Source organism: Limanda limanda, chromosome 8, assembly GCF_963576545.1.
Source record: "Limanda limanda chromosome 8, fLimLim1.1, whole genome shotgun sequence".
Lineage (NCBI taxonomy): Eukaryota > Metazoa > Chordata > Actinopteri > Pleuronectiformes > Pleuronectidae > Limanda > Limanda limanda.
Genome location: NC_083643.1, coordinates 26,529,945 through 26,549,764, shown reverse-complemented (window position 1 = coordinate 26,549,764; position 19,820 = coordinate 26,529,945). Strand labels below are relative to the sequence as shown.

The window sequence follows — 19,820 nt, the reverse complement described above, 5'->3', positions numbered from 1 at the left end:
TGTGTCCGGGAATAAAATCCCAAAAATCTAACAAACAGCGGCCCCTCAGTTCAGAGTTAAATAATGTTATATATGACGTGTGACCGGTCTGTGGAGGACAGTTAATGGTTCCATACGCTATATATCTGATCATTATTTACACGACATATTTACACTAACAAACAAAGCCCAGGCTGATGCCTCTATAAACAAGTTGCGTCTGCTTGTAGGATAAAAACAAACTCATGTTCAATCTGATTGTGTTAAAACGCAGGTTTTTACCTCATGTAACTAGTTGTGTTTACTACAGACTAGTTATTGTGTGACACTAATATTTCTTCTTCACAAATAAACTTCAGATATTTTAACAGATGTGAGTAAATAAATACATGAAATGACTAACGAGGATTTAGAGATCATAACTTAAATGTGATCAGATGCAGTTTCCTCTAACTGATGTTGACGCTGGTTTGGAGGCGACAGAAGATTATTGAGTGTTTACATGTACAGAATATGATCTGTCTGCATTTTGACATTGACAGTTGTACAAGCTAACTTTCAAATTCAGGGCTTTTCTATGACAAATGGAGTCCCAGACGAGCCTGCGCCACCTACAGGCAAAGGGTAAGAATGCAAGGTCCTGTCTCTTAATGGCTGCAGTAAGTGTTTCAGGTTTTAGTGTTTAAACTTGTAAAATGTGACATTTTTAACTTCTAGTAACCTTTAAACATATGATCTTTTACACCATTTCACCAATTCTTATCCCATTTTCACCTTGTTTCTGTCAAATGGGACAGATTTAAGATTTCACACTGGTCACATTCTTGCTCCAGCATCAGAATGGAAGTTCGGCTGATAAGCTATGTTGCAGAGTTAAGGCCTGGTCACATACGCGAATGCAAAGCAAATATTGCTGGTCAGAGTTCACCAAAGTTGAACATGTGAAGCCATGCTATGATTTTCCTCGACACAGGAGGCAAATGTTTTATTCGCCCTCCTGCTTATGCAGATTTAAAGTGAACAGAAGGCCACTGAAACATTTAAGTGTATGTGAACAGGCCCTGAAGTGCAAAAACGTTTTTTTTTCGTTTTTTTTCTCATTGCCTGCAGGTGGCACAAGTGGTATACCTGCAGAGGCTGTTACTTTCTTTGCCTATAGATGGTGATAGAGGCGCAATCACGTTTGATACAGTTATTATTTGACCTGCCTGAAGCTGGATTGATCATAGTTACTTCATTAAATTAATTTATATTTGATATAACTGTATTGCCATGCATTTACCGGCAGGCTCACACTTATGAGCTTGTAGTTACAAATACATGAATAAAACCACCACGTACAGTGTCTGTTAACCATTATAATGTTATATATATCCAATGGCTGTAGTGCGTATAAACTTGAGAGAAGCCTCTGAATCCATAGCTTTTATTTGAAGCAGATGTTAAACAGTATGTGTGAAATCTCCCAGTGTACGGTTGTGGTGCATGTAATCCCACTCAGTGAATTACAGAGAGCAGCAGACTAAAGGAAAGCACGTCACACTCCGTGGTTTTAGATGACACACGAACCGCTGGATGAGATTAACAGACTTTTTGTTTTTACATCTGAAACGAATGATAATGTATGTGCTGTATAAGAGAGATTCTAAATGATACTGTTAAAAAGTGGAAACACAAGAGAGGAAAAGAGTCAGCGATGACGACTGCTGATAAAAAAAGATCTTAATCCTCACGAGAGGTGAGGGAGAAAACATCCTGTGATCCGAGCCAGCAGACGGAGACCTGGATGAGGACGGGCTTGTTTCTGCTTTGCATTAAACTGTTGGAAAAGTTTGAAATTCTTAAGAACGACACAGTGAACGAGGCGACTCCGCCCCTGGTCACAGATCTGACAAAAACTACAGGAGATTACATAAGTTCACATATATTTTCAGTGCTCAGTCCTCGGGGCTGCTGTGTTTTTATATCTGTTTACCTGCGAACTGTCACTCGAACCAGCTGCTTTATTTCTACACCTGATCCTTTCTGTAACTCTGATTTAAAAGTGGTGTGGGTGATTTTAATTAAATACACTTTTTTATTCGGGAAACCTGAACACTGCAAACACCACAACACTGTTCCAGCCAATCAGCAACAAGGGGTGTCATGCTCGTGCACAGGACAGGGGGGTGAAGGGGCACTGGGAGCAAGATGGTGTCTGAACGGTCATAAATAGTATAAGCTGATGGAACATTGATCCTCTCTTTTGGAGACAATGTCATAATTCCTCTGCTTCTACTATAGAGGGAGGATGACTTTAGAAAGTGGCCTCAGATATTGTATGTATGTAATATCACCATAGCTGTTTCAATTCCTGTTAGCCAGTGGCAATGCTAACACACTATCTCACAGGAAGTCAAACCCACAATCGATTGCACAGCAGTGCTCCAAATGCTAAGTGCTGAAACACAACACTCACAGGAGATAAAGAAATTGGAAAAATGCAAAGAGCCTCGTGAAGGTCAGTGAGCTGGCAGAGGGACCACTGGGAGTGGCCTCTGGAGCCAGTCATCAACACCAGTGACCCACCAGTATCCAACTGTCTGCTTCACACTGTTGAGGCTGATTGTGGTTGTTGAACATGTAGTTTGTGTAAATACAGCGATGTATTCTGACGACAGATAACGTCTGTGGTGGCGAATTCTAACTTTTTGAGAACAGTTGCATTGGCAGCGCACGTGCATGAGAGAGAGAGAGAGAAAGAGAGAGAGAGAAAGAGAGAGAGAGAGAGAGAGTCAGTTATCCGACCTTCGACCTGTGAAAACCAGAGTTCACTGTAGAAAGTGTGAATTAGTGTTGATCGATATAGTTTCTTTTTGAATAAATGCACTGATCATTCATTTTAGTGATTTATCCTGTTGCTCTAATCATCTGGAGTCTTGCAGCTTTGTGGTCAAACACACGGACGTGTTTGTGTCTCGTGTTGTTTTGCATAAACGTCACGTTACAGAGAATCTAACTACCTACTGTTTGATTGACAACTGATCAGTGGGCGAGTCCTTTGCTGTCACGTGACGCAGTGTTACTCTGCTGCTGTAACGTGAGCAGGTCAGTAGTGTTCAGTGATGGCGGCGGCGGCGGCGAGGTCACGTCTGGCCCTTGCAGGTGTGGACGTCCACCTGCTGGTGGCAGTCCCGGCAGTGCACGGCACAGCACCAGTGGAACTTGCACTCGCACTTGGTGGTCTGGCTGACCCGGGACGTGTCGTAGCCCCGGCCGCAGCACATGACCTCACAGCCGTCCACTCCTCGGGACGTCCGGTTGCAGACCCGCCCCCCAGTCCCCATCGACCCTGCAGGGAGGGAGAGAGAGAGAGAGTTCAGGGAGATACCGTGCATGTTCTTTCAAAATATTCCAACATTATACATTTCAGACGGATTTATTTGCTTACTATGACTTTGACTTTCTACTGCAGGACATTCTGTGCTGAGAATCACTGCATCATTTTTTAGAAAGAAATGTTTCGGTGCATGGGAGTGAATATGTGAAATACTGTAGTTTGAAATGTTCGACAGACTAAAGACATACATTGCTGAAGCTGCAGCTCGATACATCCACAAATTAATGTTACTAATTTATTAATATTACAATATTGCAGAAAATATTAGAATTTTTGTAATTTAATTAAAAAAGTGAAATTCTTTAGAAACTAAGTAAAATTTTATAAAGGCTTTTTTGTTGTTTTATTTTCAATGATTACAGTTAATCATAGCTAATACTCGGGGCAGTTGTGGCTCAGAGGGCAGAGCGGACGTCCTCTAAGGCAATTCGATCCCAGTCTTCAGTTGAGACTTTACAATATTATAGAGAAACTCAATCAAACACAAAAACATCCATCTGGAGGTTTTAGAGCACTACATGCTTCCACAAGCTTCATGGAGATTCTGATTTCCTCTTTCCCAGTGCCATACATGGTGTGAAGCCTGCGACTAGTTGGGGCAGCCTACTACAGCTGTGCTGTTTTAATCATGTGACGTGCCTCACTCTCCACAATCCTCTACAACACACACCCTCACAGTTTGGTGGTGTCCCCTTAAATCTGTGGATGTGAGGAAGTCAGAGCCTGGACTTTAAACTCTGACTCTGCTCTGCTGCTGTGATAAGCATCTCAAATGTGAGCTGACTGAACCACTGCTAACTGCTTTGATATGAGATGCAACTGAAATTTCAAAGTCTTTGAATGATCTCAGATCATGGTGATGGATTGACCTGCTGACCCCTAACCCATAACCCTGACCCTTTTCAATGTCTTAAACTGCTCTGCAGATTTGGTTTTCAATAAAAGAAAGAAAAATGTCTGATCCATAGGATGTCACAACTTCTGCTTCTTAAAGTTACCAGCTCCATGGATTGAATTTGGGTTGTTTTCAATAATATATTAAAACACATCTCAGTAGTTTGCTTCCAACATGACACTGGATTGGTGGGACAGTGGCAAAGTGGTACAGTGGAGAAACAGTCTGACACTGACTAAAAAAAAGAGGTGACAAGCATCCTGGGAAATTACTCAGGATTTTAGGCGTCCTGAAGAGATACTTCACCGAAAAGTGACCCTTTAACAAGCTTCATCAAAGTGGAATCAGGAATGTGTCTTGGGAGAATATGAGCCACAGTTTGTCCAATCAGAGTAGTTTCATAGGTTGTCGGGAGCCAATGGGAGCGCAGCAGAACACTGGCAGCGCAGTGAGGATGAGTCAGGAGGAGGCTGGGTAAGATGATGAGCGTTAAGACGATGGAGAGATGAGAGATTGATGATAGGAGCCGTCAGCCTGCGCTCCCACTCTTCATCAGCTGTTCATTTTATAGGAGACAACCGTCGCGCTCACACAAACGCACGCACACACACACACACACACACACACCACTATCTCCTCATGCTAGACCGACTGGCATCGCTGACACTGTATAAACTCACTGTGTCGTGTCTGCAGAGGTCACGGCTGTGGTGTTTTTGGGGTTTTATCAGGTCACAACAGAATAGAGCATCAATCAGTACAGCACACACCTCCACCAAGCTGAGCTAGATTTCAATCCACTGAATCTTTTTGGGTTGTAAACTGCTGCTCAGACAAGACGTCACCTTTTCACTGCTTTATAAGATATCTGACACCTTATAGATCATGACAATAACTGTTATTTCAAACTCTACATGAACATGTATTGGGAGTCAGCGGATGTAAGTGCCCTGACAGGACACTGGAAACTTCCAGCTGACAAACCAACAACACTCTTTCAAATCTAAATCTGGTCAAGAGCGGATAAATGAGACAGAATCATCACCTGAGGGAGGTTGTGAGTTTTGGCTTTAAACTCTGGAAAAAAAGATAATGAGTGGACTTTGGTCTCTGTTCTCCATCCATATGACAATAAAGCTTTGAATTTAGTGTATAAATAATCTATGTCTATGAACTCTTCCATATATTATGCATACAGAATTAAAGCTGAGCAAACATTTGGTCAAGTACCTTTTTTTTGAGTTGAGGCGACACAATATATAAAATATCATTTTTTATAGCATATAGCGATTTTCTAAATGACATTTTGGGGCCTACTGATTTTACTGTAATGTCTCAGATAACAGTTTTTTATTTTACATTTTAAGTTTGCAAAGTCGTCTTTTTTTAAGCTGCCCTCTGTCATAGCAGCAACGTTCATAGAATAACCTCCTCTTTAGATGTCTTCAAAGGAAAAGCAAAATAACATTTTTGCAATGGTTTGTATTGAGCTGTATTACAGAGCTTTTATTTTGAAAAGTTGTTAACTTGGGTCTGAAGATTATGTTGATTGCTCCACAGACCTCTAACAAATACCGACATGCAATGTATGAAAAAAATAACAGCATTTAATATTCAAACTTATATATGAACCATACATGAGAACAGAAATAGAGCAAATTCTATTCTAACTTCACTCTGAACCATTGTGTTTAATCTAATGAAGCTCCAGATTATTAACACAGACCAGGAGAACAGACCCTTCCAAACAGGCAGGTTGAGAACAAGCTCTGTGATAGTGACGAAAACTTGCTCAATATCCAGTTCCAGCGTCTGATATTTATTTATATATTTTGGTTGTGAACGAAACATACAAGCAGATAATTTCACTTGGACGCAGGGAAATATTGACTGATAGGATTTGTGACAGATCAAATTCTTGATGAAAATACTGATATTAATTCTGAATCCAGGTTCTTCCCTCTGAGCTGCTGTGGTGCAGATGCTAATCCTGAGGAGGACTGAACACGTTACTGTCCGACTGTGTTAAGTGTTGCTGAAGAAGAGCATGTGTGTTGAGTGTGTGTGTTCAGCTGACTTCTCCTGTATAAATAGAGGTTTAGAAAAAATGATGCGCTGACTTCAAGTACCATCTCGAACATTGTTCTGGAATTCGCTGGTGTTTACATTCTGCTTCGCTCTGTGTGTTCACCGTCTCTGCACCGTTCCCTCGCCAGGTAATATGTCTGGGCACGACCTGAAGGCCCGCCCCTCTCTGGCAGCGTGCCCGCCCGTCAGCCACGGTATGCTGCTAGGGGTGACATCACGGCCAGAGAGGCTTCCTCACAGGCCTCGCTCGCCACGTCTGCTTATTGAATTAAGATGAGGGGGCGCCGAGAGATGAGTTTAGCACCTGAGCCTCACCGGGGCCGAGGGAAATTGATTTCACACTTAAAAGAGGCACAGAGGAGCCGTCTCACATCTCTGTGGGCCCTGGGTTTAAGTGTGTGTGTGCCAGAGAGAGAGACAGAGAGAGAGAGTGTGTGTGTGTGTATGTGTGTGTGTGTGTGTGTGTGTGTGTGTGTGTGTGTGAGAGAGAGAATGGATTCAGTCTGCATGTTTCAGAATGATTGACGGTAAGTTTGCATGTCTTTGAGAGGGTTTTTTCAGTGTGTGTGTGATGGGAGGAAGAACAGGAGTGAATAACTCAAAGTGTGTGTTTCAACGGTTGCTCTTCATGTCTGTGTGTATGTGTGTGTTTGTGTGTGCCCATGTTAAAGAGAGAGAGTGATTCAGTGTACTTTATGTGTCACGATTGAGGGCGAGTTTACATGCCTGTCTCTGTGTGTGTCCCGGGGGAGCCAGTCCTCAGAGAGGGAGTAAGTGAGGTTCTCATGAGAGGCCCATGACGAACACACTGTCTGTGTGTGTTTGTGTGTTACTTCATCCTGCTTACATGTACACAGCCCATAAAGCCCTGGTGTCTGCTGGGAAGCCTCCGCTTGGTCTTTGAAGGAGGCCCTGAGACCTGCAGAGGTCCAGCAGGAGGTGAGAGAGGATGTCAGGAGGGTTCAGAGACCTCAGATCAGTGAGTTCACAATGTCAACTATTCATTCTCTCTATTATCAGGTCTATTAAAACAACAGACAGATGCCCATTACAGTTACTCACAGCCAAGGTGACATTTAGTCCAGAGATCATAAATATAAATATAGATGACTATTTAAAAAAAAATAAAACCATCTTTATTTTGAAGACACCCAAATGTTCCTCTCCTGTTCATACTAATGATTTATCCACTATTTCTTCACCTTGACTGTAAATCAAAATTCAACACGGTCATCTGCCTGCATGTCTCCTCAAGATTAAAACCCAAAATCCAACAAAGACTGCTGCACATATTGCATATTGCGAGGAACTTGCACAATCACACAACAGCCTCCAGTATTTACATTTATCTTATTACTTCTACATTCTGGTTTTATGGGTATATTTATATCTTACTGCTGAACCCTTGCGCTGAAATTACCTTAGGCTGCCATGTCAAATTTGAATTTCCTCCAAAGACGATGATAAAATAAAGGTACATCTTAGCTTAGCTTTAGATTATGATGTGTCCTTGTGGTCTTGTGAGAGGTAGTCCAGTAGTCTAGTGGTAGATGGTGCGTTCATTGTAACCTGTAAACTTTAACTCCTCTCCTAGCGTTTCCTGTCTATCTAACACTATCCAAAACCAAATACCCAAAACAAGAACAGTTTTGAAAGCTTCAAAAAGCAGTTAGTTGAGCCACAGATATTCTGTCACACTGCTCACAGAGATCAAGAATCACTACAAATTCACTCCTGTAATTTATATTTTTTAAATCTCCCATGAGACAGTCTGAGCCTCTAAATTAAAACTCTGCATCCCTGAAAATGTCGGAGCAGGTTTGACAGACTTCTTGGGGTCATGAAGAGTTCTGAGCACCGTAAACGGCTGTGACGGTGCCCGAGGATGTGCATCGCGGCACAGAAGACATGACACACTGATGGACAGTTCCCCGGCTCGCTATAACATCCAGGAGTCATGAAGTAAGACAGTTAAACTACGTGAAAACAGTTGTGATGGAAACACACCAAGGTTCAGATCAAAGTATTCAACAGTCACTAAATTGGACTTTAATGGGAAGAGCATTGTTCACACTTCCTGTGGACAGTGGAGGCTGCAAGATAATAGATGATAACTAAGTAAAGCACTGGTGAAATAAATATTGAAATAGATAAATATAATATGTCTTTAAAGTTAAAGTGTAGTCAACAGACACAATGTCACATCGAGGCTGAATAGACAATCTATTGATAGAAGAAATAATGTAGATTAGTGATCTGCATTGAGGACATATCTAAAAGAACCATTTATTAATATTAGTATAGAATTTATAGACTATAAAGGCCTAAACGTGTTTATAAACCACAGGGAGAGCTGTGGCTGATTAGCTATGCTAATGAAATGGGACCGAGATATTTAAAATAGGACAAAGTTTACACATAAATGCAGAGTTTCTCATTAAAGCTGCACAGCTGCAGGTCCAGACGGTCTGTGGCCTGTGTGAAGGAAGGAGAAGACTTCAGAGAGGCTTCTCACTGTGACACACTGTAAACTCACTCATTGTGTGTGTGTGTCTGTGTGTGTGTCTGTGTATGTGTGTGTATGTGTGTGTTGTGTGATCTAACCTGCCCCCGGTAAATGCTGCTTTTGCTGGCCGACCGTGCCCTCAGGCGTGTGTGTGTGTTTCTAACAGTGGTGATTTATGGTGATGTGTGGTGCTCTAAGGTTTCAGCCTAAAGAAGTGTGTAATGGCTCTTAAACTGGCCGACACCCGATCGCCACGGATCATCTGCTGCCTGGCAGGCATCCACCTCCTCCTCCTCCGACACACACACACTCACACACACCTCTTCATCTTTTCTTTCTCTCTCACAGATTTCATACACAAACATTTTCTTTCTCACACTCACTGTCCTGCTTCAGAATTCACACACATAAACAGATTTCACACACTTACACACATATTTATAGCTGCCTCTCCATCCTGACGACAGCGTCTGGACACCAGTGGACGTAAAGTCACACCGTGGTCTCACTGCCTGCTTTAGATTAGTCATTCTACCAGTCTGATGAGAACTGTGTGACGTCCCAGGATGAGTTTTTCAAACCGAATCCAAATTATTCGATGTGTTTTGTTGAGTCAGTAAAAGTGATGTTTAAAAAGTATGTTTTGACTCCTTGAAAAAACTTGCACTACAAAATAAAAAGCAGCTGTGAAGCTCTGAGCAGGAGAATTTTCCTAAACAAATACCGAAGCTGCAGAATCACTTCAAGATAATAAAAAAAGAACAATATAGAAAACCATTTATGATCGACACAAACACAACAGTTTAGTGACAACACTTATGTTGTCAGAATTAAAGATACAATTTCAGACTAGTTCAAAGACACAAGTTAAACCCACTGCATTATAATGACACAGTGAAAACTCGTCACTGTTACTAAGAGGTCCAGAGAAATCAGCTGAGATCAAGTCCATCTCACTGGACACGTGGCAGGAAGACATGTATTTTAAACTGCTCAAAGACTCGAACGTCTCCCGACGACTTTACTTTTGGAATTTGAGAAGAAGCTTAATCGTACAGAAACAGCCTTTTACAGGTGTGACATCCAGTCTCACTCATTTTGATTCCCTTGTAAAACAGATCCTTGAACGCGGATGCAGCCACACGGTGGATCCTGGATTATGATTACAACAAGGTTGCTTAAATATACAAAATGCTTACTCACACATACAACCATTACTGACAATACCTCTATCATTACAATGTCATTACTGCTCCATTCATCTCTGTCAGACAATTCCATCAATCCATTCTACATTCTACACTGTCTTATCTAATGAATGTTATAAATAGTGTTATTTTGTTGATGTGCCCTGTTACACACAGTATCTAGAGCACTTCTGTTCATTTGACATATCTTTTTTTGGGGTCTTCCTCCCTCTTGTAGAGGGTTAAGGACGGAGGATATCTTACCTTGTTGAAGCCCTATGAGGGAAATTGTGATTTGTGAATATGGGCTATACAAATAAAATGTGATTGATTGATTGAGAAGAATTGTGAGTTTGTCTTTTAACTGGCTTCACCTGCAGTTGGCAGCTCATTTAACTCTGACTGCCTCCCTTTGAACCTGTGTGGCACAAGAAAAAACACTGGAAGACGATAAAACATATTGGAAGCAGTTCTGTCAGAGCCCAGGTCTGAGATGCCAAGAACATTTAATCTTTGATCAAGTGTTTGAAAACGTCCCTGACAAATCTGTTCACACCCCTCCTCTCATGCATAGGTGGCTCAGTTCGACTCTGAAGCGTTTGTTTCTGTGGTTGGGTTCATGTGACCAGGTGAGAACAGTGTCATTTCAACTCCAGTGGAACCAAATAACCAAAGCAAGACGCCTGGTGTTTCACGCCTCGGGCCTTGATACAGAGAACTAAAGCCTTGCAGATGTGTAGGTAAATGCTGGGCTGAGTGTCGTTTTGAAATGTCTTCAGGTAAGAGCGGTTTGAATCTCTGGAACTTTTGTCTTCTGTGGTTAGAAAAAGGTTGAAAGTCTGTTTACCTGACTCGTGGTCTCGTATGCAGTAGTCTGGTGAGTCCTCGAAGTACACCAGGTCGTTCTTGCTGGGTCGTTTGAAGTGCGTGTGTGCAGCGGTGAAGCCGGTGCCGTACTGGTTGACGGCGACCTGCACCGCGCCGTTGTACCGCTTCCGTAGGTGGTCGCCGGTGCGTCTGAAGTCAGCCATGGCGAGCCAGCAGGTCCGCACGCTGCACGAGCCACTGACGCCGTGACACTTACACTCCAGATTCATGAAGCGCTTCACTGCCTGTAAAGGACAACAGGAAATCTGTTTAGAAAAGAAAACTCTGTGTGGATTGTACAATGTTATTAACCTTTCAAATGTTCTGCTCTCTTGTGTTAATGATCAGGAGCTACTTCAGAATTGTCATTAGTGAGTGAGTGCTCCTCTAACAGTTCTAAAATATCCAGTCACTTTTTGTTGTTTGTGTGCTGGATGTTGTGTCCAGAACCTTTTAAAGTTAGAGAACTGTGTGTTCATCCTACCTGGTTTATCTGCAGTGAAGATTGTGAAGAATGTTTTTCATGAAATGAAACTGAATTTGCTTTATTGCAATTACTGTTATATCTGAGTAAGTTTGAATGATTTACTGAACTGGTGTCATTTTTTTGCTCATTGCACATCAGCTATTTCAAAGGTCTGTTAAAGAATCAAGCAACCTTCAAGTTCACAACTTTTCAAATTAAAAGTTCTTTAAAACAAAAGTTGTACTTTTACTTGGAAGACAAATTGCTAAAGAGGAAGTGATACTGTGAATGTTGTCAGTCTGATTGTGTGAAATACAAATGATCAGATCATAAAAACGATCTGAGGGGACAGATGTTGTTGGCCGCAGGCTGTCAGTTGCTGTCTTTTACTACATGACAAAGAACAAGAAATATGCTCAACTCAGTCCACAGACTGAAGGCACACTGCCCCACCCCCACTGTCTGCTACTGGTTGTCTGTTTAGTCAATCTTTATCAATATTAAAGGTATCATGTAATTTGACACTGCACTTCCCCGGGTCCGTAAGTGTGAATCAGATACGATGAATTGTTCACGAGTTAAACGTTCCACAGGCAGAGAGACAGACGTTTGTGGAATTAGTAGGAAGATGTTTGAAATGCTGAACAGCAGTTACAACTCAATCTGTCTTTAAATTTATATAAGATTTCCAAATTTTTATTGTTTTTCAAGTCACAACATATATCTGACTTGTAGAGTCAATTGTAATGGCACATCAGTATCTATTTTTCATTTCACACAATACACACAAATCAGGAAGCATGGCTTTGAATATTGTCGAGTCCTGAAGATTTGAAGAAAATATCAAAAGGCTCCTCTTCTTTGGATTTAGGTTTCATGAAAAATTCCAAACAGTTTGCTGCTCCAGACACCAAATGATTACAGATGGGCAGACAGATGTGTGAACTGACCGACATATCAATCACTATTTCCCCTGTATTATTTGCTTGGGGAGATAAAAAACACCCACACATTTTAAAACGTCCATCAACACGTGACGACTACATGTGAAGCTCAGATGCAGGTAAAAGCAGAATAACAGGTGGATGTTTCAGAAGTGTTGTCTGGTCTGGCCCAGCAGATTCAGATTAAAAAGCTCTTTGTGAGCATCCACAGATGTTGTACTTCCTTTATAACTCAAAGAACTTAACTCTTGATGTTCTTCACCACAGCTGACTGACTGCAACTCGACATCTTTAAACTAACTTAAAGCAGTTTTTTCAGAAGAAATAGCATTTCAATGATTTCATCACTTGGTTCCCTTAAGGAATATCTCCAGCTGTAAGGTCAGCGCGATCTCACCTTCCTGCCGGCTCGGTTGTTGTGCAGGTTCATGAGGGCCCGGGCGTCCCTCTCCTTCCTCTCCTTGGCGTCCACGAAGGCCTGGCTGAAGCGCATGGCGTGCTCCACGTGGTCACTGCAGCCGCCCCAGTCGAAGGAGCCCTTGGCATCCCGCGAGGAGCCCTTCTTAGTGGGATCGCAGGAGCAGGAGTCCAGCTCACCCTGGCTGCAGGCCCGCGCCAACGTGTAAACCACACCAGCCGAGGAGATGGCGTACATGAAGGCCACCTCGCGGCTGCCTGTAGGGAGAGGGGGAGAGGCTGTAAACAGGGAAACCTGCATCCGGAAAACAGAGGGTAATGCAGAGAAGAATCTGATTGAAACTATTTACCACTGGAAAATATCTTGGTGATGTTTTTCATTGTATTACTCAGGACTTTATAAAAATAATGGTAGAATCAGTAGCCGACACAGTCTTTAACTAGTGGATATGATGTTATTCCTTTTGAAACAAACTCAGGGCCAGTCTTCAACCAAAGGTTAGAAGTCTTTCAGATCTGTCAAGGTCAATACTGACCATTAAAATGACAAAAAGATAGGATATTTCAGGATTGCTCAGGATTAAGTAAAAAGTAATTTAGATGATTTAAGCTTCAGAAGATTTACAGCTGAGATTAAGAGTCTTTACTTCTGTACCAGACTCCAGTCCACGTTTCAAGTGTGTAACTCTGTTGTTCACACCAGGAACTGAGTATAAATATCCATTGATTCAATTTTTCATTGATTGAACAAGATTCACGTCAAAAGCTTGAGGCTTTGTTAAACGACAAATCTAGAAAGAATGTGAACATCACATGTGTGTAGATGGTTTCTGGGTCTCAGAGAAGTCACCTGAACAAAGGGATGGATGTGTTGTACGATATTCGGAGAACTGAACACTGAGAACAGCTCTGAATAAGAGTCTGCAGCCATGCTAACAGCTCTGTGAGCCATATACTAATGTTAGCATGCTAACATGCTCACGCTGACTATACTGATGTGCTGCTGTGATGCAGGTATACTTTCAGCTGGTGATAACAGATGTCAGATAGAAGCCCTTCTTACACATATCAGAAATGCTGTTTGTTTGCCAATATGAAGACATGTCAATTAGTGTTGACATTTTACAGGAAAATTTGAATTTCTATATAGTCGTTTTCTTCTTATTTATAGTTATCTATTATAGGGTTTATGGTTAAACTCTAAAATGTTAAAAAGTCTTAGGAATCATTGCCAATGTTTTTTTTACATTTATGTCAGCCGACACGGTATCATGGAGAGACACTTGGACACTTTGAGACACAACAGGAGCAGTATGGAGGAATTTTATGTTTTTTTCTGTCGTTTTTTTGACATTTGAAAAATCGGTCCACATCTACTTCAATTGTTTTGGATTCGCCTGAACACTGTTTACCCCTGAAGCTCCAGAAGTGTTTTGTGGACCCACTCCTCCATGAGCACAGTGCTGAGTAGATAATGAGTGAATTTCCATTTTTACCACAACTGAGCTTGATGGGAATCGCATTAGTTTGCATGCCACTAAAGTCAAGCATAAATTGAAAATGTGAGATGAAAGGTCACAGAGTCTGTTAACACGTCAACCTCATGAAAGTCTGCCACTTTTTTGTAAATTCCTTCTGAAATCATTTTGTTCAGTGTGATCCAGAGATTAGGATAAAATAAAATAAATCAACACAGTAACTTCTTCACTCCTTTACAGCAATAATCTGTATTGATCTGAAATGGGAGAACAAACCACCACATTTTATCTTCTCTCATTGATCTGGCTGGCTGACGGCACAATCACACCATGAAACACAGACTGATCTTTCAGATGTTTGGCCCCCGCTGCTGCTACCTGTATGACCCATGTTTGTTGTTGTCTGCTCCAGGCTTTTATTTCATGCAAGGCCTGGCATTAAAGCGCTTCATCTACCTCCAAGGTGGATAAGCATCTAACGTTTACCAGCAAGGCCCTGATATCTGCCCTTATCTGCCTCTTCATGTAACTGATGAGAGATCAAAGGCTGTGTCTGTGTCACATCTGAAAGTTCTCACAGTGACAGCAGTGAAAGTGAATTATTGACATGTTTAGAGCTGCTTTATATTTATTTGAATACATCTTTTTTTTTTAAATGTCAAATATAAGTTGCAAAAAGTGTAATCTGAATTTAAATCAACAAGTCTCTCTGAACAAATTACATTTCTTTTTCAGTTTTTTTGTCTAACTGTTAGTCTTGTGTGAGATTACGTACAGACTCTACTTCCAGTTTCTGGAGCTCAGCAGGAATTCACAGTGACCTGAGAGGAAATTCTGCAGACACTATTCAGGACCAGAAAAGCAACTGCAAGTGTGTTTATGTTTATATGAGGGAGAAAAAAAGTATTTTAATTTACATTTGATAATGTGCATTTAAAATATCTTCTATCCAGTATTTCTGATTCTAATCAAGACTCTATAATTGAAATTCAGCCAAACACAAGGTTAACGATAGTATAATAGGTAAAGATCCCAAAACTATAAGATCTCTCATTATGTTTCTTTCATTTACAATAAATGTGATTTTAAGGGTTAACAATAAAATTCATAATTTAAGAACTATAGTACTCCTTTCATGAGATAACGAGTATTATGGGAAGCCTTATAATGTCACAATGTTTGTCTTCAGGATCAATATAAACGTAAATAAATGGAGGAAATTAATTTCACCTTCATTTCTTAGTTGATTTCTATTGAAGAAGAATTAACTTGCTATTCTAACCTGAATTCCATTCTACAAGCGCATAATGACCAAGTCCTCAGTGTGTTGCTTTGATGAGTAACTCTGAAGGATTAACAGATTATTTTAATCATTATCAGTTGATCTACATTTTAAAAGAAAATATCTATTTATTATTTACATAAACACTAAGGTTGGGTTACACACAAGAGTACCTTTTTTGGTGCTTACCAATTATTTATTCTTATATTTTAAAAACTTTCCAATTTTAATTTGGTTATTATGCAGTATTTTTTCCGATGGCAAGTTCAAACATTTGAGAACTTGGTTTTATATTTTTCTAAATTGAAGATAAAAAGGTTTTGTAGCAAAATCTCCTTCTAAAAAGAAAAAAATCTAAACCTTTTGATCACTGTATTTAAATACCTGGTATTAGCACCAGTTTTAGAAGAAAAAAACATAAATGACTTCCAGTCCTGGCCAACATCGTGTATGTGTGTGTGTGTGTGTGTGTGTGTGTGTGTGTGTGTGTGTGTGTGTGTGTGTGTGTGTGTGTGTGTGTGTGTGTGTGTTGTGCGTGAATGTGTGGCTGTGAGTGTGTGTGTGTGTGTGTGTGTGTGTGTGTGTGTGTGTGTGTGTGTGTGTGTGTGTGTGTGTGTGTGTGTGTGTGTGTGTGTGTGTGTGTGTGTGTGTGTGTGTGTCTGTGTGTGTCAGACCAGCAGCTAAGTTGAGCGTGCCTAACGAGGTTAATGAGGGGAATGCTGAGAGAAAAACTCCTGTGTAATTGTTTGAAATTAGCCTCCTGACATTGACAATAAGGAGCTTCTGAGGGTGCCTTGACGTGCCGTGATAATGTTGTGTGACACGGCCGGGCCCGGCTGGGAGGTCCGAATACCACACGGCTGATTAGAGGCCCCAACATGAAACAGACTAAGTCAAAGGATCCGCCTCGCAGGTTAAATCTCAGGGCATGGGAGAGGAACATCAGGCCGCCAGGTCCAATAAAAAAAGATTATGACTTGTTATAACAAGTCCTCGCAGGGGATACGCACCGTCTCGAGCTCCGGAGACGCACAGTGACACATCTGGTTTGACAGAGTGCTTCTGTCCAGACTTCTCATCTGTCACAGGTAGTGACAGGCTGCTTATCACTGCTCAATTCTGCTTAAATCATTGCAATCCCTGATGCTGCTAATCGCACTTCACTCCTCAGGAGGAGTCATTTGTCACACTCTACAGAACATTTATATTTAAGTACACCCCCCCCCACCCCCCTATCTGTGACTTCTCTCGTCTTCAAAAAAGAGAGAGAACCAGAGAGCAGAAAAAGAGTGAACAAGCCGACGTGGAGCTTCAAAGTGGAGGGATTAGCTCACTTAGAAAAAGTCAACATTTCTGCCATTTCTCTTTTGAATAAGCTGAGTTTAGAGTAATTAGTAGAGCAACTGAGACAGTATAAACATCAAGTATAAACATCACTATGATAAAACTGAATCCAACTGATAAAAATACAGTTTTTGACAGTACAGATGCTTAAATATTAACTCGAACAAACTGGGACATAATTATTTTAATTGTCAAACAATCTATGGATTCTTTTTTCGATAAAATGTCAGAAAATAATAAGAAAAAAAAACACATTATGAGGGCGATGTCTTCAGATTTCTTATTTTGTCAAAAGCAATAGAAACTCAATTTAAATGGTGTAAAAAAAGCATATATATAAATGCATATATATATACTTATATTTGAGAAGCTAAATTGGTAAATGTTATATTTATACTGCATTTTGCTTGATAAATAACTTTAAATGATGAGCAATTATCAGACCTGTTTCCTCCATTGGCATTTTATCTGTTCCCTGTGCTAGACTGTAGTAAACACAGAGGAACATATTGGCCCCCAACACGCGCACAGACTGACAGTGAAACCAGTGGACTTGATAAATGTACAATTGTAAAGTGAGACAAGGTGTGGAATGTGATCCAACCTGAGACAGAGAAATAAAAACATGTATAGTATCTGAGAAGGAACCATCTTTTCCCCCAGGAAGCATCTGTGTTGTAGTAAATATAACACTTAATTGTTTGGTTTTATCAGCTTTAACTTCAGGCATGTGGTCCAACATGTTTGTCAATGCAGAGAGATCGGTGTGCCGTTACACACGGGTTCACGCAGGCGTTCATTTCCAGAAGGTGCCAGCAGCACACAATGACCTGGAAACACGAGCCAGCAGATACAGTAGCAGGCAATCTAGTCAGTAACTTTCTCCCCTCAGCCGTGCTGCGTTTAAGTCACCTGACGGCCCCTGAAGTCATTGTGTCATGAATAAGATGCTTTGTACACACACTTTCTGCATCTGATATCACTTACAGCACTGCAGGGCTGAAACATGGACCAACACAATGCAGCTATAATTATCACAGCATTACCTGGTCACTGATATCCTGATGACGTTTACTGAAGTTTCCAAAAATCACATGATAGAAAGTTACGTTCAGGACACAGGCAAATAATAAGTGTTGTCCCACAAGGAGAAAGGAGAGTTTTTAAATAAAGGTTCAGATTTGATCAAATGTGACTTCTTATTCGTTTAGAGATGACAACTGTGAACCATGAGAGCTCAACAAAAAGACAAATCGACCATACAACGTTTGTCTACAGAGAAAGAGGGAACAGGGGTTTAAGATGGACATGATCTAATGGGTCCAGGTAACTGACTGAATGATAAGTAAAATTAGCACTGAATGAATTCCTCACTCCTCTAACCTGTAAAACTGTGTCTGTCCTTCAGAGGGATCACAGGTCAACTACAGAGTAGCAGGAGCTGAGAGACACTCGCTGACTTCTTCAAGTAGGATGCTTCTAGACTGCAGATAAATGCAGTTTGATCTCACATCACCTAGATGACAGACAGCACCATCATCTTAACATCTCCACTAGTCCAGAATTGAACTTTCCAGTGAGTGGGGGACTCACTGCGCAGCAGCAGGCGTCCGAACAGGTTGTGATCCCTCGCCGTGGTGTTGCAGTTCCAGCGGTGGCTGCGGAACTGATGCTGGCACTCGGAGATCCAGTCCTTCATCCCAGCCCCGATGACCTGCATCACTCTGGGGTGTTGGCGGCACAGCTGGCGCTGCTTGTTCACCAGGCCAGGGATGTTGTCACACATGACCTGGGAGCCCAGGGTGCCCATGTACCTGCAGAGCGGAGCAGACAGAAGGAGAGGAACCACTTTAGAAAGCTGTCTGCAAAATATGTCAATGTTCATTTGCCAGTACAGGCAGAGGGATGGACTGATACATGATTTGATCACTTTACTATCATAATTATTCTATGGAACAGTGTGCAAATAACTTTAAGGTAAACAGTGAAATTCTACAAACACAAAAATAGGATCAAATGAAGCAAGAGGCTAGGGCAGAAATATGTTTTGTTGAGAAAGGTGTTGAAACCTCCACACTCCCAGGTCCCTGCAGAACATGAGAGACTGGTTTGAAAGAGAACACTTGCAAGCTGCAGGGATTTTATAAACGATTAAAGACCAGTGGAGAAAGGATCTGTTCAAACAGCATCTCAGTGTCACAGCCAGTGCCAGCTTTGGGTTTCGTAAACAGCTCTGGTGTAAACATTCATTAAAGCCTCAGGGGGTTAAAGGCAGCAAATACAGAGAAATGTAATTCTACTGAAAATGTTTCTGTCCAGGTGTTCAAGCTGAAAGCTGTGGAGGTGGATTAGTCACAGAAAATCTCATTACCGTTATGGAACTGTTTTTATTTTAATACAACTTAAAAAAAAAAAAAAAATTAAACAGAGCATGATAATCAATTACTCAAAATTATTTAACATAAATCCCATTTAAATATTTCTGCCGACAGATCAATTACAACGTGCACGCACTGGAGCGCTTTTTGTGCGGCACGTAAAACGTGTCACTAGGAGAGCTTCAGTAAACTATTGCATTTAAATAGAGATTGAAATAAAACGCAGTGAGCTTCTTACCACCAGGACGCATCGACCTCGGCCGTCAGCCAGCAGATTGCCACAGATAGATAAAAACATATTCCACTTGGCAACAAGTTCATATTAACCAGTCGTTGGTCCTTTATGGATCTGGACGGAGCATTTCCACGGATGAAAGAAAAATAAGAAACATTTGAGAAGTCACAACTTGCTCAATCTACAAAAATAAACAAGCTTGGATTAAGAAGACATCACACTGGTGGACGGAGGTCTGCGCGTAAAAGCCATGCCACGGTGGAAACGCGCGTCTGAGCGCGGAAAGTGAGGAGCGACTGTGTAATAGTCCGGCAGAGATCCTGAGTGGAGATAGGCAGATGATGTCCTATCAGGTTTAAATTGCTTTACACAAGG

At 41.3% G+C, this 19,820-nt stretch overlaps 1 protein-coding gene across 1 annotated transcript; it reads right to left on the bottom strand.

The window, feature by feature from the left end:
* Window positions 1-3,104: 3,104 nt before the first annotated feature.
* On the bottom strand, window positions 3,105-19,531 carry wnt2 (wingless-type MMTV integration site family member 2). The gene is made up of 5 exons (XM_061076518.1): window positions 19,449-19,531; window positions 18,426-18,646; window positions 12,709-12,986; window positions 10,882-11,146; window positions 3,105-3,310 (listed from the first exon to the last, which is right to left on the bottom strand). The coding sequence occupies exons 1-5, from the start codon at window positions 19,529-19,531 to the stop codon at window positions 3,105-3,107; spliced, it is 1,053 nt and encodes a 350-aa protein (XP_060932501.1).
* Between the last annotated feature and the right edge of the window lie 289 nt (window positions 19,532-19,820).